We start from the raw sequence: 23088 nt of genomic DNA, 5'->3' as shown, positions 1-23088 counted from the left end.
GATGACAAATGGGTAGCCGCACTGTCTCCATGCTAAGTGTACCCCACACCCAACCAGGCTAACAAATGGTAATACACTCCTCTGTCTGTACTGGCCAAAGTGACTTGTAAAGTTAAGTAAGTTAAGAAATATACAGCACTACATACAGCCAACCATGAAGAAATAGCAGGTTGAGGCTTTAAGCTTCACTTTTATTACATATTATTAGGGTTTTAAGATGCTTCTGAACATCAATTTTAATGTTTAAGCAATTAGGACATGTATTCTGTTACTCGTTTGACCAAGCCTAATACTATACCTAATATTTATCCAAATGACTGAAATCAGTTCAGATCTTTTGCATCATCTGCTAAGGTTTCTTACATGAGATGTTCTAAAGATCAGTTAATCTGTGCTTACACCACGCACACATGATCACGGCCAAGACGTTTACAGCTCCCTCCGCTACTGGTCAAACAAAAAGAAGACAACATATGCTGTAATTATGGGCTTACCGTTTCTAAATACATGTAATTTCACGCATGAAACTTTTTGTAAGTGATGTATTTATTTATGTTAAAATAAGTTTTAAATTGCCCTATATTCTAGATGGCAATCATTGCCTGTCTAAATAATAAAGAATATTAAAGAAAATATACCTGTTTCAAAGTGTTGAAGAGACGTCAGCCAGAGAAGTGACTTGTTCAAACTGTGGTCAGTGAACACTGAGGAGCTCAGAGCAACTTACAGTAGCATCCTGTGAGATGTCATACAGTATCATTGCTGTCGGGCAGAAATCCCGTATCTCAACTTTTTTTGAAAACCAATGCCCTACTCTGTCAGTCAAAAGTAGCAAAAATAGCCGATCTACAAGCTCACAACGGGTCACATTGTGACGTGTTGTGATTAATATTTATTTATTTTTAATTGAAAATTCTTGTAAAGTTTGTGAGTTTCTATAAATATTGAACCAATGAAAAGTATCAACAACAACTTAAGACTAAATAATAACTACACTACTGGATCCATTGGAACACAAGTTCTTTCTTCCATTGTCTGAAAAGTAACCTTTTTGGACATGCAAGGTTTCCACCCAACAGCAACGATATGCAAACGCAGACTAGTTTGAGTTGACATCACCCATTGAAACTCTACTTTGATGTAGTACACAGGTTTTGACACCTGTTTCCTTCGTGCACAGAGACCACTCTGATAGCAGCCTATAGACCAGTGGTTCTCAAACTTTTTCATGTAAGGACCCCCAAAATGACAGGTGTTTGGCCACCGACCCCCATCTCAAAATATTTTGTTCCAGGCACCCCCAGAAGCATAGATTTGAGTTACAAATGTTTGCTTTAAGATATATATACTGTATATATTCAAAGGTTTGCACAAATGTTCAGGATTTTCCAAAAATAGCAGATCTACAAGCTCATACTGCTTGTATATCTGCTATTTTTGAATAGCCAAAGTATAAAAGGTTAAAGCTTCCTCTATACCTATCTTCGCTCTTAGAACCAAAGGTTACTGGACATTCAACACGTTCACAAAAACACATTAGATATACCAGTCCACGTAAGAGCAGTGAACAAGGAAAGACTGCCTTTGTGTATTATGCTCCACACAAATGGAACAAACTTCAGGACTCTCTGAAACTTGAGCGATTGGTCTCAATAGAGACATTTAGGTTTACTTCTCGAGGACACATTTCATAGTAACTGCACCTGTTTTACGTAACACTGTTTATTTGCATCTGTGATGATTGTAATATGATTCAAATGTTTGTTATTGTTTTTCATTATGTATATTTTATATGTGTTAAATATAAAATATGTTCAGGGCGTCCTTGAAAAAGAGAGCTTGCTCTCACTGGGCTCCCCTGAATAAATAAAGGAAAAAGAAAGAAAGCTGTGAGCTTGTAGATCTCCTATTTTTAATGTCATAGACAGTATGACAATGTTATCATTATAGCACACAGCAAAAAATAAGGGGCAGTGTGCAGACATATACTGTACAGCACAACCTGATAATACGAAATCTCCTCAACAACTATTCAACAAGATGTTTAACTTGAATTGTTAGATGTGTCTTTGGCGTCTGCCTCCTAGAATGCTATTAAAAGTGTGTTCACTATTATGTTCTTCACATATGCATGTGCACATCTCTGATCAAGTTTGAGTCTAGTATCCACATATTGTATCTTGTCTCTGTCTCAAAACAGGGCGGATTGGAGGCGCTTGGCTCGATAGCTCTGAAAACCCTGTTTGACTGCACTGAGATACTTCACCTTTGTAACAGGTATGCAGCTTTACAAACTGTGCCGATTATCGTGGTATACATTCAAAATGAAAAAACACTGAATTAATAATCAAGAAATCCTGGGTTTCTGTGGTTGGTGTATTATAGGGTATATTAAAGAGTTACCTTTTTGAAATACCCATATAAAGGCTTACATTTACACTTCTCAAGACACCGGCCCTCATTTATCAATGGAGCGTAAAAAACGGCTTATATTTTTTCCATAAATTTGGCCATACACCAACGTCCAAGTCACATTTATGAAGCGATCCTATACAGCCAATCCTAGCGTACATTTGGTCGGAGCCTTGATAAATGTCACGGCTGAAACCGAGCGTCAATTAAATAACACGGCCTTAAATATTCTCGAAACGCCCCGATTTCACGACATGAAGAACCAGAATACGACCAAACAACACATGGAAAGCCAATAAGAGGGTTTCCCCCGCTCGCCTCGCTGCCTTTCATGTCCGTGTCTGACGTACACACACACACACACACACACACACACACACACACACACACACACACACACACACACACACACACACACACACACACACACACACACACACACACACGCGCACCTACTTGCAAGCCCAAGCGTAGCATTGGCACTCTTTCATGTATTCCGTGCTGGTACAATCTTTGTCAAGTAGCCGACATGAATGACACTAATCTCATCGTCATAAATCATACCATACGTTTGTATATTATTTTAACCCCTAGTTTAAAATAAAAAAAAAGCAATCATGTATTCCCCCTTGAGTCGCGGGCTGCCGTGACGCCACTTTAGATGAGAAATAGCAGGCAATAATCTGAACGTTTATGGAGTGATCATTGATGAATGAATTATAAACATTAATGGATGAAGGCTGGTGTGTGTTTGGAGGGTTAAATGTCCGATCTCCCGCGGTGGCCCACTTGAATCCACAGCATGAAGAATAACCTGCGCTGGTCAAAGGTTTGGAGCGGCGGCTTTATATCCTCAACCCAGCCCAGGTTGTATAACTCCATAGGACACGCTACTGTAAGTTTCGAGACCTCGCTGTCCAAAAAAAGATTACAGTGGCGCGGCCGTGCCAGGCCCGACTCCCGAACATGCTCTCACATAAGCGCTCGTATATTTTGAAAATAGCCAATGCAGCCAGATCTGCAAGCTTAACCGAATGACTGTTAAAGCAGTTTGTTTAAATTAGTTAAATAATGTTATCTTTTCACAGGGATTATTTATTAGTGAGTTAGATTATACATTTAGAAGTGGATAAATATGTTCAGATGCCTGTCAGACGGTCAGACAATGCTGCTCTGCATGTCTACAATGGAACAAACGGGTGCCAACAACTGCTCCCGAGCAGACGTGAGATCTGAGCGTGCGTTAGGCTGAAGACAAAGTCAGGATATATTGATAAATGCCGAAAGTTGCAGTGATCCCAACTAATTGGAATCGGAACACTATAAATTTTAAGCTGATAAATGGGTTCTCTCTCCTGGTAGGGTGAAATTGGTAGCCCACCTGAAAATGTATTTTCTGTTTATTAAAGCGCTGGAGAGACGGGGAGATCCCTGTTACCGAACAAACACTCTATAGCATTTACTGTCAGAAAATAGTGCTTTAACCTTTAACAAAAAACATTTTGTTTTAGCAGAGAAATATAACTTGGAGCACCTTTATGTATAAACCTGTCACATTTTTTCCATATCAAAAATGTAAGGTTTTGTGAAATGCCACGTCTATTGTCACACTCCTTTTGTAGGATTCAGTTCCATGGCCCATGTAAAAAATATGTCTATCACTTGTTTAGGTATCTTGCTAAAGAATATCTTATGACAGACAGGAGCAAAAACGTAACCCCATTTTACCAATCTGAGGGAACATACAGTAGGGTTGAGGGAACATAAGGCTGAGGGAACATAGGGCTGAGGGAACTTGAGTACGCTCCTGTAATTTTCACATCTATAAAACAGCAGACGATTCAAGTTTGATTGTGCAGAGGCCATTAAAATCCATTATTTTTTCTCTCTTTCTCTCTCTCTCTCGATACATATATATATATATATATATATATATATACATATACATATATATATATATATATATATATATATATGTATATGTATATGTATATGTATATATATGTATATATATATATATATATATATGTATATGTATATATATATATATGTATATATATATACTGTGTATATATTCAACGCAAAGAGATTCTTATTGTGTATGCCTTTCACTTGAGCTCATTGTATACACCTGCTAATAGTATCTCTATTTTGACAGTGACACCACCATGAGTTATAAGTACTATGGGACCTTAATAATGTACCATGGGACCTCCGTGGAAAATGCCAAGTCCATCCGGGCCGAAGGCTTCCTCCCATCTGAGGGCGGGATGCTGGGCCGTGGGGTGTACCTCAGCCGGGACCTGGAGAAAGCCATGAAATACGCCAATGATCTGGGAGAGCCGGGTGTTGTCATTGAGGTGAAAGTCAATGTGGGCAAAGTGAAAAGAATCAATAAACAAGGCCATAAGTGGCAGAAAACCTGGCACGACCATATATGACACAGCCTGGGTGCCAGCCGAATGTGGCATGGTGAAAAGTGGTTTAGAAGAGAATTGCATCTGGGACCCAGAACGCATCACCATTCGGAGATTCGTCTATGACAGGTGGGGCTACCAATATTAAGAGGCCTCACAGTTATTACCATGTGAGCCAATCAGAATCTTTTCCACACAGCTACTTTTACTTTTTTTTTAAACCTTTTTTTCACACAGCCAAATGTGAAAAAGGAGTAAAAACTGGAACAAGGATTGGAAAAATCTAAAAGCCACATGAATGTAATTTTCAAATCTGTAAAACAGACGATTCTAATTGGATTGTGCAGATGCCATTTATATCCATTATTACTCTCCGCCAGGAGAGTATTGTTATCACTGCGTTTTCACTTTCTAAACATGACACACCGATTGGTCAAGCCTCACGTGACACGTGAAATACTGTGATCTGATTGGCTAGTGACGCCACCGGGCCTATATATACATGGCATCACTCTGACAGTGTCTCCGCCACTGTCAGAGTGAGGTAAGACGGGAACCATGAAATGGCTGCATGGCTGATGCATAATTGGCAGATAGGACAGATAGGACATTTATATAGACAGGAGGGATATGACATAGGACACTTATACAGACAGGAGGGATAGGACACTCACACAGACAGAACGGAAGAGGACACTTACCCAGACAGGTTGGATAGGACACTTACATATACAAGAGGGATAGCGACCTATAAATACATGTGTCACTGTGATAAGCCAGATTCCAATACCGAAAATCCGGCCACTAGCTCACTCCCAGACCTTCGAACCGGAAGTAGTCAAGTAGTCGCGGTCCAATTGATCCTATCTGTCTTATTGGACAGATAGGACAGATAGGACACTTATATAGACAGGAGGGATATGACACTTACATAGACAGGACGGATAGGACAGGAGGGATAGGACACTTACACAGAATGAACGGAAGAGGACGCTTACCCAGACAGGATGGATAGGACACTTACATATACAAGAGGGATAGCGACCTTCGCGACCTTCGAACCAACACAAGTCTTCTGGCGGAGAGTTGTGCTCCGAGGAGCACTTTTTCTAGTTATATATAGATTCCACACAAAGAGATTCTTATTTTGCATGCATTTCACTTCAGCTCATTTTATACAGTAATATATCTGTTTTGACAGTGACACCAACATGAGTAGGTCCCTCAAATAAAATGTGCGCTCCAACCTGCCACTCTGCTCTTTCTTACCTAATTGGCTCATAGAGGTATCATTGATTGTATAGGCCAGTGGCCCTCAAACATTTTGAAGTCAAGGACCGCCAAATAGTTATTTGGCTGCAGACCCCCCATCTGTAAAGGTGTTGTGCAAGGCACGATGCTTGTAGATCTTCTGTTTTTGAATAGCTAACGTATGTAAATGGAGCAGATCTACAAGCTCATAGCTTGTAGATCTGCTATTTTTGAAAAATCTTGAAAATGTGTGCATGTGTTTGAATATATATATTTTTAAAGCGAAAATATTTAACTCAAATCTGCTTCTGGGGGTCCCTGGCACAAAACATTTTCAGCTGGGGTCCACGGCCAAATGTTTATCAATTTAGGGGGTCCTTGGCATGAAAAAGGTTGAAAACCACTGGTATATGCTATGTTCAATCTGACCCATTCCAATGCAATCCATGTGAGAGAGTGAATGTTTTGTTTGCAGTGGGTTTCAGGAGTTCTTGACTGACAGGGAAGCTGAGATCAAGAATGCAGACATGTCTGAGGACATGCAGCGGGAAGCCGTGGATTGCGCCACACAGGCCATGGAGAAATACAATATAGAGAAGGACATTGCAGCTTATATCAAGAAGGTGAGTTATTTTCCAGTAACATTAGTAATGTCCAGTGGTGTAAAGTAACTAAGTACAAAGTACAGTACTTGAGTACAATTTTGAGGTATTTTTTTTTACTTTCTTAAGTATTTACAAATTGCAATACTTTTACTTCTATCCCACTATATCTCAGAGGAAAATATTGTACTTTTACTCCACTACAATTATATGAAAACTTTAGTTACTTTGTAGTACTTTAAGTATATTTTGATGCCGATACTTTTGTACTTCTACTCAAGTACATTTTGTATACGGGACTTCTACTTGGAACAGAGTTTTTCTACATAGCAATATTGATACTTTTAAGTAAAACATGTGAGTACTTCTTCCATCACTGGTAACTTAACACCATGTAGCATTTTTGGGTCTACTACAAAAATAACTGCATTTTTTTAACATTCATATTTGTGGTGTTTTTTTCCCTCTTCCCAAATTCTGAAGCCAAAACAACAATATGTAGGGCTGAGGCAGGATTTGAACCTTTGGCAAAGTATTCCCAGAGCTGTCTGTGATGGTGTCAAGACTAAATGATCTCCTCTGGTCTTGTTTTCAGGAGTTTGACAAGAAGAATAAACCTACATGGCATTGCGTTGTTGGAAGTAAATTCGGCAGCTATGTTACCCATAAGACAAATCATTTCATTTACTTCTATTTGGGGGAAGTGCACATCTTGCTCTTCAAGGCTGACTGAGCAGCTCCCCTGAGTTTTGAAGTTCCTCCAGGAATCTATCTACTGTTGGCTGCATAGGCAGATTTTATATGGGGGCACTGCCCCCCCTGGCGGCCGTGGGCCGTTGCTACACTTGAGTTGAAATGTGTTCAATACAATATTTATTGCATGCACTTTTTAACTAACAATGAAATTAAAATAATTTCGTTTTGAGCTCGGAATTGATATGCCCAAGATGCGCAAATTAGTTGGACTGTGTGTGTGTGTGTGTGTGTGTGTGTGTGTGTGTGTGTGTGTGTGTGTGTGTGTGTGTGTGTGTGTGTGTGTGTGTGTGTGTGTGTGTGTGTGTGTGTGTGTGTGTGTGTGTGTGTGTGTGTGTGTGTGTGTGTGTGTGTGTGTGTGTGTGTGTGTGTGTGTGTGCGTGCGTGCGTGCGTGCGTGCGTGTGCGTGCGCGCGAGAGCGCCTGCATGCATATTTTTTTTGCCCGCCCCCCCTGGCACAAATGTGAAACACCCCCTGGCTCATGTCTCCCATGCAGTTAATGACTTACCATAATCATGCAAATCAGCCGGGTGCAATTGCATGAACAATACAGAATTTAATTATGTATGTTACGGTACGTTTATTTTTCCATAGTTGCCATTCGAAAGCAACTTAAGTCGTTTTATTTTGTTAAAGCTAGGTTGTATACATTATTTTTAACCCTGGCCCTTGATTTTATCATAAAGGAAAGCTAGAGACTGCAGTTGTGCGTCTTCTGTCCTTCAGAAGTGAATGCCTGTCCATGTAGATAGTAGACTCAAATGGAGTTGGATATAGCTGTGATTATCTGTTTGACAATATCAATATCTATTAGGTCTAATGCTGGTGAAAAGGTGTGAGGAAGTTAGTCCTTCCTGCCAGGGCCGGATTAGCACTATATGGTGCCCCAGGGCGACCTCAAGTTGAACTTGAGGTCGCCAAAAGCGCCAAAATCGTGCACTCGCGCGAAAAAATTGGCGGAACATTGGCGGAAAAATTGGCGGAAGAGTTTCTTTTCGGTTTTTGGTTACTTTATTTCGGTTTTAGGGTTAGGGTTATGTTAAGGCTATATGTTATTTAATTCTTATTATTAAGAAGATTCTTTTTTTTTTTGGTGCCCCCATTGGCTGGTGCCCCAGGGCACTCGCCCCCAATGGCCTATGGGTAATCCGGCCCTGCTTCCTGCAGTTCATTGGAGCGACTGGCCAATCACAGCGCATCTTTTCCGGGAATTGTCAGAATCTATATAAAAACATCCAGTTGTATTTTTATGATTCTGCCAAGTCTCAGATTAGACAATGGCCAGCCAGGAAGCGTGCTCCCTCTAATATGGCGGACGCGATACAGACAACCCAGAGTCGGAGGAGAAGTGGTGGAAAGTAACTAAGTACATTTACTTAAGTACGTACTTAAGTACAATTTTGAGGTATTTGTACTTTACTTGAGTATTTCCAATTTCCAATACTTTTACTTCTACTCCACTACATCTCAGAGGCAAATATTGTACCTTTACTCCACTACATTTACTTGAAAACTTTAGTTACTAGTTACTTTTCAGATATAAATTATGATCTAATGAAACATACATTAAACCACTTTAAACCTATTTTAAACCTAGGCTATTTGAAAATAGCCGATCGACAAGCTCACAACGCGTCGCATCGCGACGCGTTGTGAGCTTGTAGATCTGCTATTTTCAAATATTTAGTACTTTTACTTTTGGTACTTTAAGTACATTTTGATGCCAATACTTTTGTACTTTTATTCAAGTCAATTTTTAATTCTGAACTTTTACTTGTAACAGAGTATTTTTATATTGCAGAATTGGTACTTTTACTTAAGTAAAGAATTTGAGTACTTTTTCCACCAGTGCGGAGGAGGCGTCTGCCTTTAGGCCTATATGTCTATGTTCCCACCTATACCGTAAAATCCTGAGTGCTAATTTCCCAGAGAGTATACAAATTGAACCGTATGAATCCATTTGTACACTAACATAATTACTGAAACATGCTGTGAGTTTGACAGGACTGCAGGTTTTTCTTAATGTTATACAATTTTGACCTCCATCAGGATAAAACTTACCAAAAGTTCTTTCCAGGAAGGTGATGTCAAGTACTAAAGCTCTTAATAGTCACTGTGAACAGGTGGAGTAAATGATGTTGTGTTAACAATACCAAACTGTAATGGCTACAATATGATGATCATTATCCTTAAGTTTAAAATGTTCACAATAATGCCTCAACTTCACATTAACCAATATCGGTCTTATAACAAAGACCTGTCTTTATCTGGCTTGTATTGAATGTATCACTCAGTAATGGAATAAGACAATTACAAGCTCCTTGCAAAATCAATGCAAATGATACATTAGAGGCTGCTATTGATTGAAAATGAATATACCTATAAGCTTTCAATAGTTAAAACTCTACAAAGACTTCTGTCTTTCAGACGGTTTCTTTGTCTTATGTGACTGATGATACTCTCCAAAAAACACACTATCCCAAACCTTTATTTTGCATTGCATTAACCCATTAAGACCAGGAACGCATAGATCTGTGTGTCATTTTTAGATTTCTATGGCTATTCAAAAATAGCAGATATAGATCAGCTATTTTAGAAAAATCTGGAAAATTCATGCAAATCTGTGAATATACATTTTGAAAATGTCTTCTAAATCCTAAAAAAAAAGTATGTTGCTATAATATCAGTGGTTCTCTGACTTTTTCATGTCAAGGACCCCCGAAATGATATGTATTTCGCCGCGGACCCCAATCTCAAAATATGTTGTTCCATGGACCCCCTAGAATCAAAGATTTGAGTAAAAAATGTTCGCTTTAAAAATATATATACATTCAAAGATGTGCCAAATTTTTCACGATAAAAAAAAGCAGATTTACAAGTTCGCACCGAACTTGTAGATCTACATCGATATACAAGCTCATAGCGCGGCACAGAGTGCCGCACTATGAGCTTGTATATCTGCTATTTTTTAATAGCCCAAAGAAATCTGTAAAATGACACACATGAGTTCCCTTCCCGGTCTTAATGGGTTAATGTACTGGCAGGAATGTGAGAAAGACTTGCAGCTTCAAGTAGTCTGGCTTGAGTACATTTGCACTTCATTAGATGTAGGGTACTACAGAACGGTGTTGATTTCGTCGACTAAAACAATGACGAAAAATGTCTGTCGACTACCTTTTTTCACGAAAACTAAATAAAAACTAAACAAAAACTAAGCTATGATGACTAGAACTATGTCTAAATATATTGACAATTTCATCAACAAATAAAAACCAGGCTAAAATGTTTGGGAGGGACTAGTGGAGAAGAGATCCAGTAGAATTAAGACAAGTCATCATGGGTGTGCACGGGTGTCACAGAGTCTAAATACTTGATCTACAAGCTCACGACGTGTTGCAGTGCGACGCGTTGTGAGCTTGTAGATCAGCTATTTTCGGCATGCAGCTAAGTGAAAATCTGCCATTTCAATGGCATCAAGGCCCGCCAAAAATACATTTTAGTTGACTAAATCAACTGTAGATTCAATCGACTAAAATATTATGATATTTAGTCAACTAAAACTAGACTTGTAAAACATTTCAGGTGACTAAAATCGGACTAAAACTAAACAATTTTATTCAAAAGACTATGACTGAAACTAAATCAGTATTTGCTGTCAAAATCAACACTGCTACAGAACCAAAACCTTTTAAACTCTATAACAATAAATCTTCATGGGTGACTTATTACATTGTTGGCCTTTTATTTGATTTCATTGTATAGTTTGAATACACTGTAGTAATGTGGGTCCGTTCCAGTATGTGCAACATATTTAAATATTTAATTAGGACTTACGGCTATGTCCATCAATGCAGTCATCACATACAGTATGGTAGCAACTATTTGAGGTGGATAATGATGGGGGTCCAACAGTGCATTGGACCATTGACCTATGTGATGGCTTTACTATAGGTAGAACGATAGGCCTGAAAAGTATGGTCATAATTTCTGAAGTGAAAGTGGTTGACAATAAGCGTTTTGTAAAACAGCCATACAGACATAATGAATAGTGCCAGCTGATAGTAAGCACTATAGATCAGGGGTCTTCAACAGGGGGTCCGGGACCCCTAGGGGGTCCTTAGAGCTACTACATGGGGGTCCGCAAAATCTTTGTGTGAGATGATTTGTACATTAACCACTTGAACCCTAGCATCCCTTTTCTGAGGAGAACTTTAGCCAAAAATAGCAGATCTACAAGCTCACAACGCCTCACAGCGCGAGGCGTTGTGAGCTTGTAGATCAGCTATTTTTGGCAAAGAGATATAGGTGTAGAGGGAAAACGGAGCAGACCAAGTAAAAAGAAAACGTTTATCTGAAGCACAATTTTATTCAATATAGAGTAGGGGGTCCCTGCTTTATCTCTCTCTCATCTAGGGGGTCCTTGGCCTGAAAACGTTGAAGACCCCTGGTTTAATAGATGATATCAGGTTATTCCACATTGTGGAGGCAGAGTAGTAGAATGACAAATGTCTCATATTTGTTCTAAATGTGGTACTTTACCTACATTTTGACTCAAGTACTTTTACTCAAGTTCATTTTGAATTCCAGACTTCTACTTGTAACAGTAACATTAAGTAAACATGGGATTTGAGTGTCTGACAAAAGTGACATTTAAGAGTTTTAAGCATATTTAGATTAATGTGATAATATCGTTAAGCACAATTATGTTGGCCTAAGAAAAGGTGACATGACATTGTGTCACTATAGACACCTGTAACCATTTGACTGGTGTTTTGGGGTCATGTGGTGTACATTTAGTTAGGCTGCTATGGTAAAAAATAAAAACACACTGTGTGTTGTCTCTGCTGTTGTTTCCTACTGACACAACTGAGCCAGTTAGGAGCCCCCTCCGGGAGGACGTAGGGCCTCTGTCCTACTCCCGGAATTTCATTTGTCAGGTTACAATAGTGTCTAATGAAGTAAGTTCAAATCTCCCCCAGACCCCCCCCCCCCCATCTCTGTCTCTGTCTCTGTCTCTCTCTCTCTATCTCTATCTCTGTCTCTGTCTCTGTCTCTGTCTCTGTCTCTGTCTCTGTCTCTATCTCTCTCGCTCTCTCATAGTAAGCATAGTGACTGTGATGTGGTGTAAATGTCTCTCTCTCTCTCTCTCTCTCTCTCTCTCTCTCTGTCTCTGTCTCTGTCTCTGTCTCTGTCTCTGTCTCTCTCTCTCTCTCTCTCTCTCTCTGTCTCTCTCTGTGTCTGTAGGACAAAATGTAAATAGTTGAGCATAGAGCTTTGATGTAAGATCTGTTAGATCTACACAGCTAGTCTACATGAGTTTTCAGTGTATTAACCCATTAAGACCTGAGGCCGATTCTACAACATGTAATGTCTTCTAAATCCTAACAATTTTCTGAAAACAATTATTGTTGCTATATATCAATGGAACTTTTTCATGCAAGGACTCCCAAAATAAGTCCTATATGTATTTGGCCATCTCAAAATATTTTGTAATAAGGATCCCCAAAGGCAAAGACTTGAGTCAAAAATGTTCCCTTTAAATAAACATATATATTCAAATATTTGCAGTGTTCAAGATGTTTCAAAAATAGCAGATCTACAAGCTCTCCGCGCTATGAGCTTGTATATCTGCTATTTTTGAATGGCCAAAGCATACAATATGGATCAAGTGGTTACACAGATGCGTTCCCGATCTGAATGAATTAAAGAGCTTTAGAGACAGGGCGTCCGCTGTTACTGAACAAACACGCTATTACTATATCAGAATATAGAGCTATTTTACACTTATTTTAGCAAAATATGACTTAAATCACCTTTAAATCTAAACATCTCCCTTTTAACTCACACTGACACTACCGATAAACATTAACAAGACAGACTGTAAATACTTCACATATGTTTAACTATCTATGTAGAAAATAACTCACCATTCTATTTAAAAACTAGAAGCTGAATCCTTCAAGTAGTAAATAGCAATTAAGCAGTGGTGATAAGTAACATTTACTTAATCCTATAACACTAACGTTGAAAATAGTCACACCATCACTAACCATGGCTAGATTTTACCCAGTATAATGAATTCCATCAAAATATATGAAAGTACAACAATACGTGGCAAATGTAGGTACTCCTCTTTAATATTTCAAACGTCTAATTTCTCTCAATTGGGTCTTGAGCTAAAAAGGTTTGGTAACCGCTGTGTTAGATCATTGATGGTCATTTAAACTCTTTTTATACACTTTATATCAGTTGAAGTTCTTTGTGCTCCAGAGGTCAACAGCTCTTCAGTTTAAAGATTTACGTATGAACACTATGGAGCTTCTGCTTCAAAGAGAAATGACCCTCAAACTCTTCCTTTGATGTTCTGAAGCAAAGGACCAGCCTCTCTCTGTGTGTGTGTGTGTGTGTGTGTGTGTGTGTGTGTGTGTGTGTGTGTGTGTGTGTGTGTGTGTGTGTGTGTGTGTGTGTGTGTGTGTGTGTGTGTGTGTGTGTGTGTGTGTGTGTGTGTGTGTGTGTGTGTGTGTGTGTGTGTGTGTGTGTGTGTGTGCGTGCGTGCGTGCGTGCGTGCGTGCGTGCGTGCGTGCGCGCGCGCGCGCGCGCGTGTGCGTGCGTGTTAGTGCATGTGGTTGTGTGATGGAGGGTGATAGTGCGGGCCACTAAGTCCATTTTTATGTTACAATACTCCACTTTGTGATACAAGCGCCAAATTTGGCATGAACAATGCCTAGGACCTGCTTTTGCAGAAAAGCCCGTTAGCCACGCAAAAAAAACCCAATATGGCTGCTTTTTTCCAAAATGGCTGCTGGCGAAAGACATTTTATGTGTATTTTGACCTGGAATGTGATTGGATTTTGATTATTTTGGTATCAACATATAGTTTTGACTCCCCCTGCCCCCTCCCCCCGTTAGCTACGCGGAAAAAAAACTATATGGCAATATGGCTGCCATTTTCCAAAATGGCTTCAGGCAAAAGGCATTTTATGTGTATTTTGACCTGGATTGTGATTGGATTATCCAATTTTGATTATTTTGGCATCAGAATATAGTTTTGACTCCTCCCCTCCCCCTCCCCCCATTAGCCACGCAAAAATAAAAACAATATGGCTGCCACTTTCCAAAATGGCTGCTGGGGAAAGACATTTTGTGTATTTTGACCTGGATTGTGATTGGATTTTCATTATTTTGCTATCAACATATGAGTTTTTACCCCCCCCCCCATGTCTGGATCACAAATTGTTGCAGCAATTGTGCAGGCACTCAGCTGTGTGCACTGAAGGCCAAAGCGGTAGCACTTGCATCTACCGCGACATTCAGTCTTGCACCGGCATTTTGTCAGTTGTTCACACATCTGGCCAATTGGTGGAGTGTCATCCACGCTACTTGCCAAATGTCACCCTCTGCTCGCCATCCCCACTGCAGGGCTCTCTGTATGCATTTGACATACATTGCCTGGCTTCAGACACGGGCAACTTGATAAGTGGCATGCTTCACATGATGTGCAAGAGATGCCCTTGTAGGTGGAATGGCATCATAGGACCTCTGCCTCCATGCAAACAGGTAAAGTCTTGCATCATCAACCCCATCACCAGTGCTGTTCTTGTCATGCACTGTTACTGGTGGGTATTGACTGAGCTTCTGGAAGACATGAGACACTTTAGGTCACACTTACCGGGTTTCTGTCTTTTTGCCTTTTCCCACGAAAGGCTGACACGACCTCACATCCAGTGAAAGCGTGAAAGAAAAGGATGCCAATGGATTTTTCAGGCCCTAGATTCTACACTAAATCGTGAACTGGTAACCAACAACAATACAGTACAGTACAGTGCTGTTCAATAACAATACAGAACAGTACTTACAGTACAGTACAGTACAGTACAGTACAGTACTATGCTGTACAATAACAGAACAGTACAGTAGAGTAAAGTACAGTGCTGTACAATAACAGTACAGTACTGTTTTGTAATGTGCTAGTTTGTCCTGTTTTAAGTGGTTACTTAGTTTTTACTTTACTGTTGTGTTTGTTTTATTTTGTCGGAACGTTTCCTGTCTTGTCTCGTTACCTTGTGATTAGTTTTATTTCTCCACCTGTGTCCCGTTAGTCCCTTAGCTCAGTGGTGCGCATTCTGCGCAAACTTTTTACAGTACACCCTCAGAAAACATTTGAATTATCCAATCACAATCCAGGTAAAAAAACACATAAAATGTCTTTCTTTTGGAAAATGGCAGTCATATATATTTTTTCAGTTTCATTTCAGAAAGATATATATATATATATATATATATATATATATATATATATATATATATATATATATATATATATATATAACGGGGTGAGGGGGCGAGGGGGAGTCAAAACTATATTCTGATGCCAAAATAATTTTATTCCAGGTAAAAAAAACATGCTAAATGTCTTTAGCTGGCAGCCATTTTGGAAAATGGCAGCCATATTGGTTTTTTTGCGTGGCTAACAGGGGGGGAGGGTGGGGGGGGAGTCAAAACTATATTCTGATGCCAAAATAATCAAAATTGGATAATCCAATCACAATCCAGGTCAAAAAACACATAAAATGTCTTTCACCAGAAGCCATTTTGGAAAATGGCAGCCATATTGGTTTTTTTTGGGTGGCTAACGGGCTTTTGTGAAAAAGTAGGTCCAGAAGAAAGTTTGTGGAAAATTTGGCGCTTGTATCACAAAGTGAACTATCGTGTCACTAACAGCCCCTACTATGAGGAGGTCAAACCATCAATAGTTAAAGCAATGTTTGAGGAAGTCATCAGTGGGTGAAGAAGAACTTTCTGGATTTTCCAAAGTCATACTGTAGTTGTTTTCAACTTGGTGTCCCTATTTATGGCATGTTACTATAGGCTAAAATGTCCCAAAAATGTCCAAAAACGTTTTACAAATTATCGGAAAAGAAACACTACTAAAAAAACACCAAAAATAGCAGATATACAATAGCTCACAACAAGATCACAATAGTGTCACATCGCAACAGCCAAACTGAGGGACTTTATGTAAAAAAGCTAGCCATGGTTCACATGACGCTTGTCTGTCATGAACGTCATGGCAGAATTTCTGGTTTTGGCACTTTCTCCATTTACAACCCGTACATGTATAGTGTTTGTTGTGTTTGTTCAGTAACAGTGTTAAATAGCTCTATATTGTTATAGTAATCATTACTATAGTGTTTGTTCAGTAACAGTGTTAAATAGCTTTATATTGTGATAGTAATCATTACTATAGAGTGTTTGTTCAGTAACAGTGTTAAATAGATCTATATTATGATAGTAATCATTGTTATTGAGTATTTATTCAGTAAGAGTGTTAAATAGCTCTATATTGTGATAGTAATCATTACTATAGAGTGTTTGTTCAGTAACAGTGTTAAATAGCTCTATATTGTGAATGGGCACTCTCTCTTGATTGGCTGAAATTGGCAACCCACCTGCAGTGAAATGTAAGAGAACATGAGGCACAAATATGTTTTCTCATTCCTTTATTGATATTGTGACATTCCATTCAAACCAAGCAAATTCAAGCCAAAATCTAACATCTGAACTTCAAACCATTCATGATCAGGGACCCAGATCCCAGTGGAGAAGAAACGGATAGAAACACAACAGTGGAGCTGAAAAACGGAAAGATAAATAATCACCTCAGACCACCCTAGAGGACCAGGTCCACCCATCACCTCAGACCACCCTAGAGGGTTTAGGTCCACTCATCACCTCAGACCACCCTAGAGGGTTTAGGTCCACTCATCACCTCAGACCACCCTAGAGGACCAGGTCCACCCATCACAGGGAAATAGTGATGTCATGATGACCGTAACACATTAATTATCACACATTATAAATGATTACATAATAATGAATGACTTATGGTCAATTATAAAATAATAAAACCTTTTTCAAAAACATGGTTGACTGACTTCCATTCAGATGGATATTAATATTATATATGTTATGAAGAACTCTGATTGTGTGTGTGATCATTTATTTAATGTTTTAATATAGTGTAGAACTGAAATATTATGTTTGTGTTTTCTGACGACAGAAACTATACAAAGTAATTTGATGAACCGCCCACACTAATTGGGACTCCCTCTTCCTTTGGTGTGTCGCCCAGGTGGCGCCTAAACCCTGATCTTTAACCTCACATAAACTATGTCTATGAACCTAACCTTAACCCTAAACCCTGACCTTTAACCTCACATAAACTATGTCTATAAACCTAACCATAAAATCACCTCAAAACAACGTCAACCTTTGCGTAACACTGGGAAAAGACAGTAATTATCGTTAGCCTTCGCTAGCCATTTAGCATTTTGAATTGTTTAAAGGACACATTAGTGAAAAAGGTTGATGATGTCATCATTGTGCTGCTGCTGCTATGAGTATTTAAAAGCTGAATGGACACACAGATATTTCCTCCTCTCTCCACTAGGGAGCAGCAATGACTCTCTGCTTCTCTGAAAACACACCCAGGTGTTCTGTGAAAAGACAAAAAAACAATAAGAATCAGAATGTATTAAGTGTGTGAACATGTTAACAGAATAACCTTCCCTTATAATAGTAAATGAATCATTCCCAAATGATTATTAATGTGTCATTAATAACTTGTTAAATGTTTGTTAATGGTTTAATTATTTAAAACTATAAATGGATAATAGATCATGAACAATTAATAAACTACTTGAAAACCTAACCTCCCAGCACCCTCCATGCAACTACAGTAACCATCAAAGTAGAAACAACTCAGTCCATTCAACATTTGACCAATACTTTGTCAATAGTGTATCTTAGTAGGAAAGGCAGCTCAGTTGGTAGAACTCTCTCCTTTGGACCACAAGGTTCTGTCTTTGATCCTGATAGTGATGGAATGATCAGTGTTTTAACTGTACTAAATCATTGGGTACAGATCATTGAAATGTTTATTTCAACCAAGAGGACCCCCCCCCCCCCCATCTGATCACATTGTCATCAGTGATACAACAAATCATTTGATTATTAAATGTGATTATTAGATTCATTATTATAATAAATTAAGCAGAAGACACATGATAATGTGAATTCACACGACCGGCATGGTTCACCAGGCTAGTTGTTTCACTTCTACACAAGCACGTTGTTTTGTGTATTTTTTTGTAGTTTTATACACTTTTATACATAAACAAAAATAATAAAAGTTCAGTAAAAAGAAAGAGGAAGTGAACCTGGGTGTGTGGGAGGAGTCTAAAGATCATCATTGGTTGTCGGCACCAGAATACGACCTGATAGAAGAAGAAGAGAGACAGTTAAAACACACAAACAAATGAATTTGATGTACTGTATTGTGTGTATTTCTCCATAAAATGCATAAATGTACACACAACATTCAGTCATCAGAACTAATGTGAACATTTAACTCATATTTAGGACTAAATGTAACACTGATGTATTAAAGCTAAATGTGACAACATAGAACACACTTTGACCTTTAACTAGGTTGTCTAAACTGGTCTAAACCGGTTAAGGTTCAAAACCAATATAAACCAGTTTAGGTTGTGGCTTTACTTGTATGTTTGTTTGTGTGTTTGCATTTCTCTGAGGGTTCCATATGTCATGTGATCCTCTGTTGATCTGACCTCATTTCTTCCACTGGTAGTAGATAGTAGATTAATTAATTAAACATGTTAATTAAACATGCTAATCACCTCGTTTCTTCCACTGGAAGTAGATGAATCCAGACAGGAACAAGACCAGACCCAGAACCAGACCTGATGCTCCCATGGCCACCTTGTTCTTCACTGACTCTGGCATGGAGAAATCTGACAATACAAATATTATATCTCATATCGTATCATATCATATCATATCATATCATATCATATTATTACAGTATATTAAAACACCTTGTTCTTCACAGACGCTGACATGGAGTCATCTGACAATAAGCTACAACAACCAAACACAATAAACAATAAACAGACGACACAGTCATTGTGAGTCTGTTCAGTAATAATGAGTCCAATCCTATTGGTCCAGTCCTTGAGGAGTTTGTCACCTGATGTGACATGTCCTTCTTAGAGCTAAATACATCCAAAACAAAGGATATGATGATAGATTTTAGAAGACATGAATCAACCTTTTACTATGATGATTATAAACCAGGCTGTGGAATGTGCAGAAAGTATCTTGGGACAGAGTCATAGACTCAGAACTGTGAGGCAGTTTGTAAAAAAGAACATCAGCGCTTGTTCTGTCTTATAAAACTGTCTTGTTTTCACATTGATGAAACCATGATGACTCTTTGATCTGCTTTATCAAATCAATCTGGTCTTTTATCTGTTTTTATCAAATCAATCTGGTCTTTAATCTGCTTTTATCAAATAAATCTGGTCTTTAATCTGTTTTCATCAAATCAATAAGCTCATAGCACGACACAGAGTGCCGCGCTATGAGCTTGTAGATCTGCTATTTTTGAAAAATCTTGAACATTTGTGCAAATGTTTGAATATAAAGTATATATTTTATTTTTTAAACAACATTTTTAACTCAAACATTTTCTTCTTGAACAACATATTTTGATGGGGATCAGCGGCCCAAAACTATTTGGGGGTCCTTGACAAGAAAAAGTTTGAGCACCACTGATAAATATTTTTTTCAGAAAAATTAAGACATATGTTGAGAGACATTTGACAGTTACAAATGTTTGCTTTAAAAATATATATACTCAAAGATTTGCACAAATGTTCACAATTTTTCAAAAATAGCAGATCTACAAGCTCATAGTGCGGCACTCGGTGCCGCGCTATGAGCTTTTATACCTGCTATTTTGACAGTAGATTACACTAGATTACAGTAACTGACCCCAGTCCATCTTGATAGGCGCGGTCAGGCTGGGATGTTCCACCATGCATGTGACTATCTCTCCTGATCTGTAATACACACACACACACACACACACACACACACACACACACACACACACACAGACACACACACACACACACACACACACACACACACACACACACACACACACACACACACACACACACACACACACACACACACACACACACACACTGGTAGTACCAGTAGAGGTGTCTATTAGGTGTGTATTTCTATGTATAGGTGTCTGTTAGGTGTGTACCTGGGTGTGTACTCCAGGTAGGAGTGGTACTGGTAGTACCAGTAGAGATGTCTATTAGGTGTGTATTTCTATGTATAGGTGTCTGTTAGGTGTGTACCTGGGTGTGTACTCCAGGTAGGAGTGGTACTGGTAGTACCAGTCTCCATCAGACAGCTCATCGGTAGAGGAGAGACCAGAGGTCAAAGGTTCTTGACCTATCCACCAGGTCACCAGGATCACTTTAGGATAGAAGTCGTAGCTGCTGCACCTCAGCATGTGAGTGTGTTCACCACGACGAGGGGGAGTCACTGACTTCAGTCTCACTTTGGGCTCCACTCCTAAAAAAGATGATGATGCTAATTATTATAACTATATTTATTATTATATACCAGTCATTTGAACATGTCATTATAATTAACAATTGCATATCATCCAAATGTGATCCAAATGACCCAGAAAGCCGCAACACGCTTGGTCTTCAAACAGACAAAATGTTCACATTTCCCGGCTCTCCCCCGTTCTCCTCTCCCTCCTTTGGCTCCCAGTTGCTGCCCTCACAGAAGTATGACACCCCCATATCTTCAAGACTCTTCTCCCTTCTCTAAAACACCCTGGTCAACGCTCCACACTCTTCTCCCTTCTCTAAAACACCCTGGACAACGCTCCTCACGTCCTAGACTCTTCTCCCTTCTGGCTCCCAAACGGTGGAACAAACTCCCCATTGCAGTTAGAGCTGCAGACTCACTCCCAATCTACCACCATAATCTGCAGACTGTAGCAATAGACCTAGCCTTGAACTAGAACTAGATTTTTTTAGTTTTTGTCGCATTCCTAAGCCAATAATTTGATGACCGGCGGTCTCTCCAATAGGAGACTCAAAGAGTCTCCTTTGAGTCTCCTACCAGAGACATTAGCATCTTTCCAAAATGAATCAATCAAATTATTGTCTCAGGAATGCGACAAAAACTAAAAAATCTCCATGAATTCAAGGCTTCATGGGGTGTAGAAAATAAGTCATTTTTGGGGTGAACTATCCCTTTAAGTGTTTATACCATTAAGACCTGAGGCCGATTTTACTAATGTCTTCTAAATCCAGTTTTCTGAAAAACTATTGTTGCTTTATCAGTAGCTCTCAAACTTTTTCATGTAAAGGACCACCCAAAATGCTGACGCCCATCTCAAAATACTTTGTTCCAGGGACCCCCAGAAGCCAAGATTTGAGTTAAAAATGGTAGCTTGAAGATAATATAAATATATGAATTTCTCTTGATTAAAAAAAATAGCAGATCTACAAGCTCATAGCGCGGCACTCGGTGCCGCGCTATGAGCTTGTAGATCTGCAATTTTTTTAATAGCCAAAGTGTAAAGTAATGCTTTTTAGCTCAAATCAAAATGTGACACAGATGCTTCTTCGGATCTTAATGGGTTAAGAGGATCTGAAATGTTTGTCAGCAGATTAAGTCATGTTTTATAATCATTATCAGATCAATATTAACACCATTAATCATCTCTGAATAGAATCATGTGATTTCATGTTATAGTTTATGAGGTGATGAGTGTTGAGTGCTGCTCTGAGATCAGCTCACCTCTCTTGTTCAGAACAGAGGAGTAGTCGATCTCAGCGTTGTGTTTGCAGAATGCCTCTCGGTTTGATCTATTCCCAGCCAGTGCTCTAGGATCTTTATTGAGGCGCTCTGCCTGTTTCACACCAAACTCAGTGTATCCAACAACCTGATCTACTCTACTGTCCCACCTGGTGATCTCATCACCATCGAAATTCAATGACTGTATGTACTGTATGTCCTTTAGCTCACTGGAGTTAAACACACAGCGGGTAGCCACATAGAACACATATCCATCTGGAAATAGAAAATGAAAAATGTCATTAATGTTCAATTTTATTATCATCTGTATAATATCAACACTAGGCTAACTGCCCCCTATCGGCCAAATATGTCACTACATAAAGTCTAAAGTAGGTTCAGGATGTGAAATCTGGCATTAAAATGTTTTGAATGTATATTGAAAATCTTAAATACAATGAGATTGAGCTACCAGTTAAGTTTTGTTTCTATATGTGTCCAGTTGTCTGTGTCTGTCTGTCTGTCTGTCTGTTTGTCTTTCTGTCTGTCTGTCTGTCTGTCTGTCTGTCTGTCTGTCTGTCTGTCTGTCAGACCCCATCATGTATTTCCAGGATAACCCCTTTTTTAATAGGCTAATTGAAAATAGAAGATCTACAAGCTCATAGCGCGGCACCGAGTGCCGCGCTACGAGCTTGTAGATCTGCTTTTTTCAAACATTTTAGTACTTTTGGTACTTTAAGTAAATTAAATTTTGATGCCAATACTTTTGTACTTTTACTCACGTCATTCTTGAATTCAGGACTTTTACTTGTAACAGAGTACTTCTAGATTGCAGCATTGATTATTTTACTTAAGTAAAACATTTGAGTACTTTTCCCATCAGTGACTCTAGTCCCCCCCCAAGTGTTTGGCCACACCCACAGATTCAAACCAACCCCCCAAGGTCGTA

General features: G+C 39.0%; 3 protein-coding genes across 3 annotated transcripts in view; 1 reads left to right on the top strand and 2 right to left on the bottom strand.

The window, feature by feature from the left end:
• The window catches only part of LOC311042949 (H-2 class II histocompatibility antigen, E-S beta chain-like), a 94584-nt gene that overhangs the window by 69416 nt on the left and 2080 nt on the right, over positions 1-23088 (bottom strand). The window lies entirely within an intron of this gene.
• On the top strand, positions 4824-7415 carry LOC311043202 (dynein light chain 2, cytoplasmic-like; the record flags this gene model as incomplete). Its single annotated transcript, XM_084054383.1, has 3 exons — positions 4824-4958; positions 6556-6703; positions 7278-7415. The coding sequence occupies exons 1-3, from the start codon at positions 4882-4884 to the stop codon at positions 7413-7415; spliced, it is 363 nt and encodes a 120-aa protein (XP_083910509.1). The 5' UTR covers positions 4824-4881.
• LOC311042946 (H-2 class II histocompatibility antigen, E-S beta chain-like) overlaps positions 16959-23088 on the bottom strand; it is a 57441-nt gene continuing 51311 nt past the window's right edge. Inside the window, exons 5-9 of the mRNA XM_084054053.1 lie at positions 20675-20894; positions 20292-20359; positions 19136-19249; positions 18656-18712; positions 16959-17932 (exon numbers count right to left, since the gene is read on the bottom strand). Of these exons, the coding sequence (XP_083910179.1) occupies positions 18675-18712; positions 19136-19249; positions 20292-20359; positions 20675-20894 (440 nt within the window). The 3' untranslated portion in view covers positions 16959-17932; positions 18656-18674. The remainder of the gene's footprint in view (positions 17933-18655; positions 18713-19135; positions 19250-20291; positions 20360-20674; positions 20895-23088) is intronic.

This window comes from Gymnoscopelus microlampas (genome assembly GCF_963454915.1).
Source record: "Gymnoscopelus microlampas genome assembly, chromosome: 4".
NCBI classification, from domain to species: domain Eukaryota; kingdom Metazoa; phylum Chordata; class Actinopteri; order Myctophiformes; family Myctophidae; genus Gymnoscopelus; species Gymnoscopelus microlampas.
The sequence above is the reverse complement of the archived record's forward strand: the minus strand, read 5'-3'. Positions and strand labels throughout refer to the sequence as shown.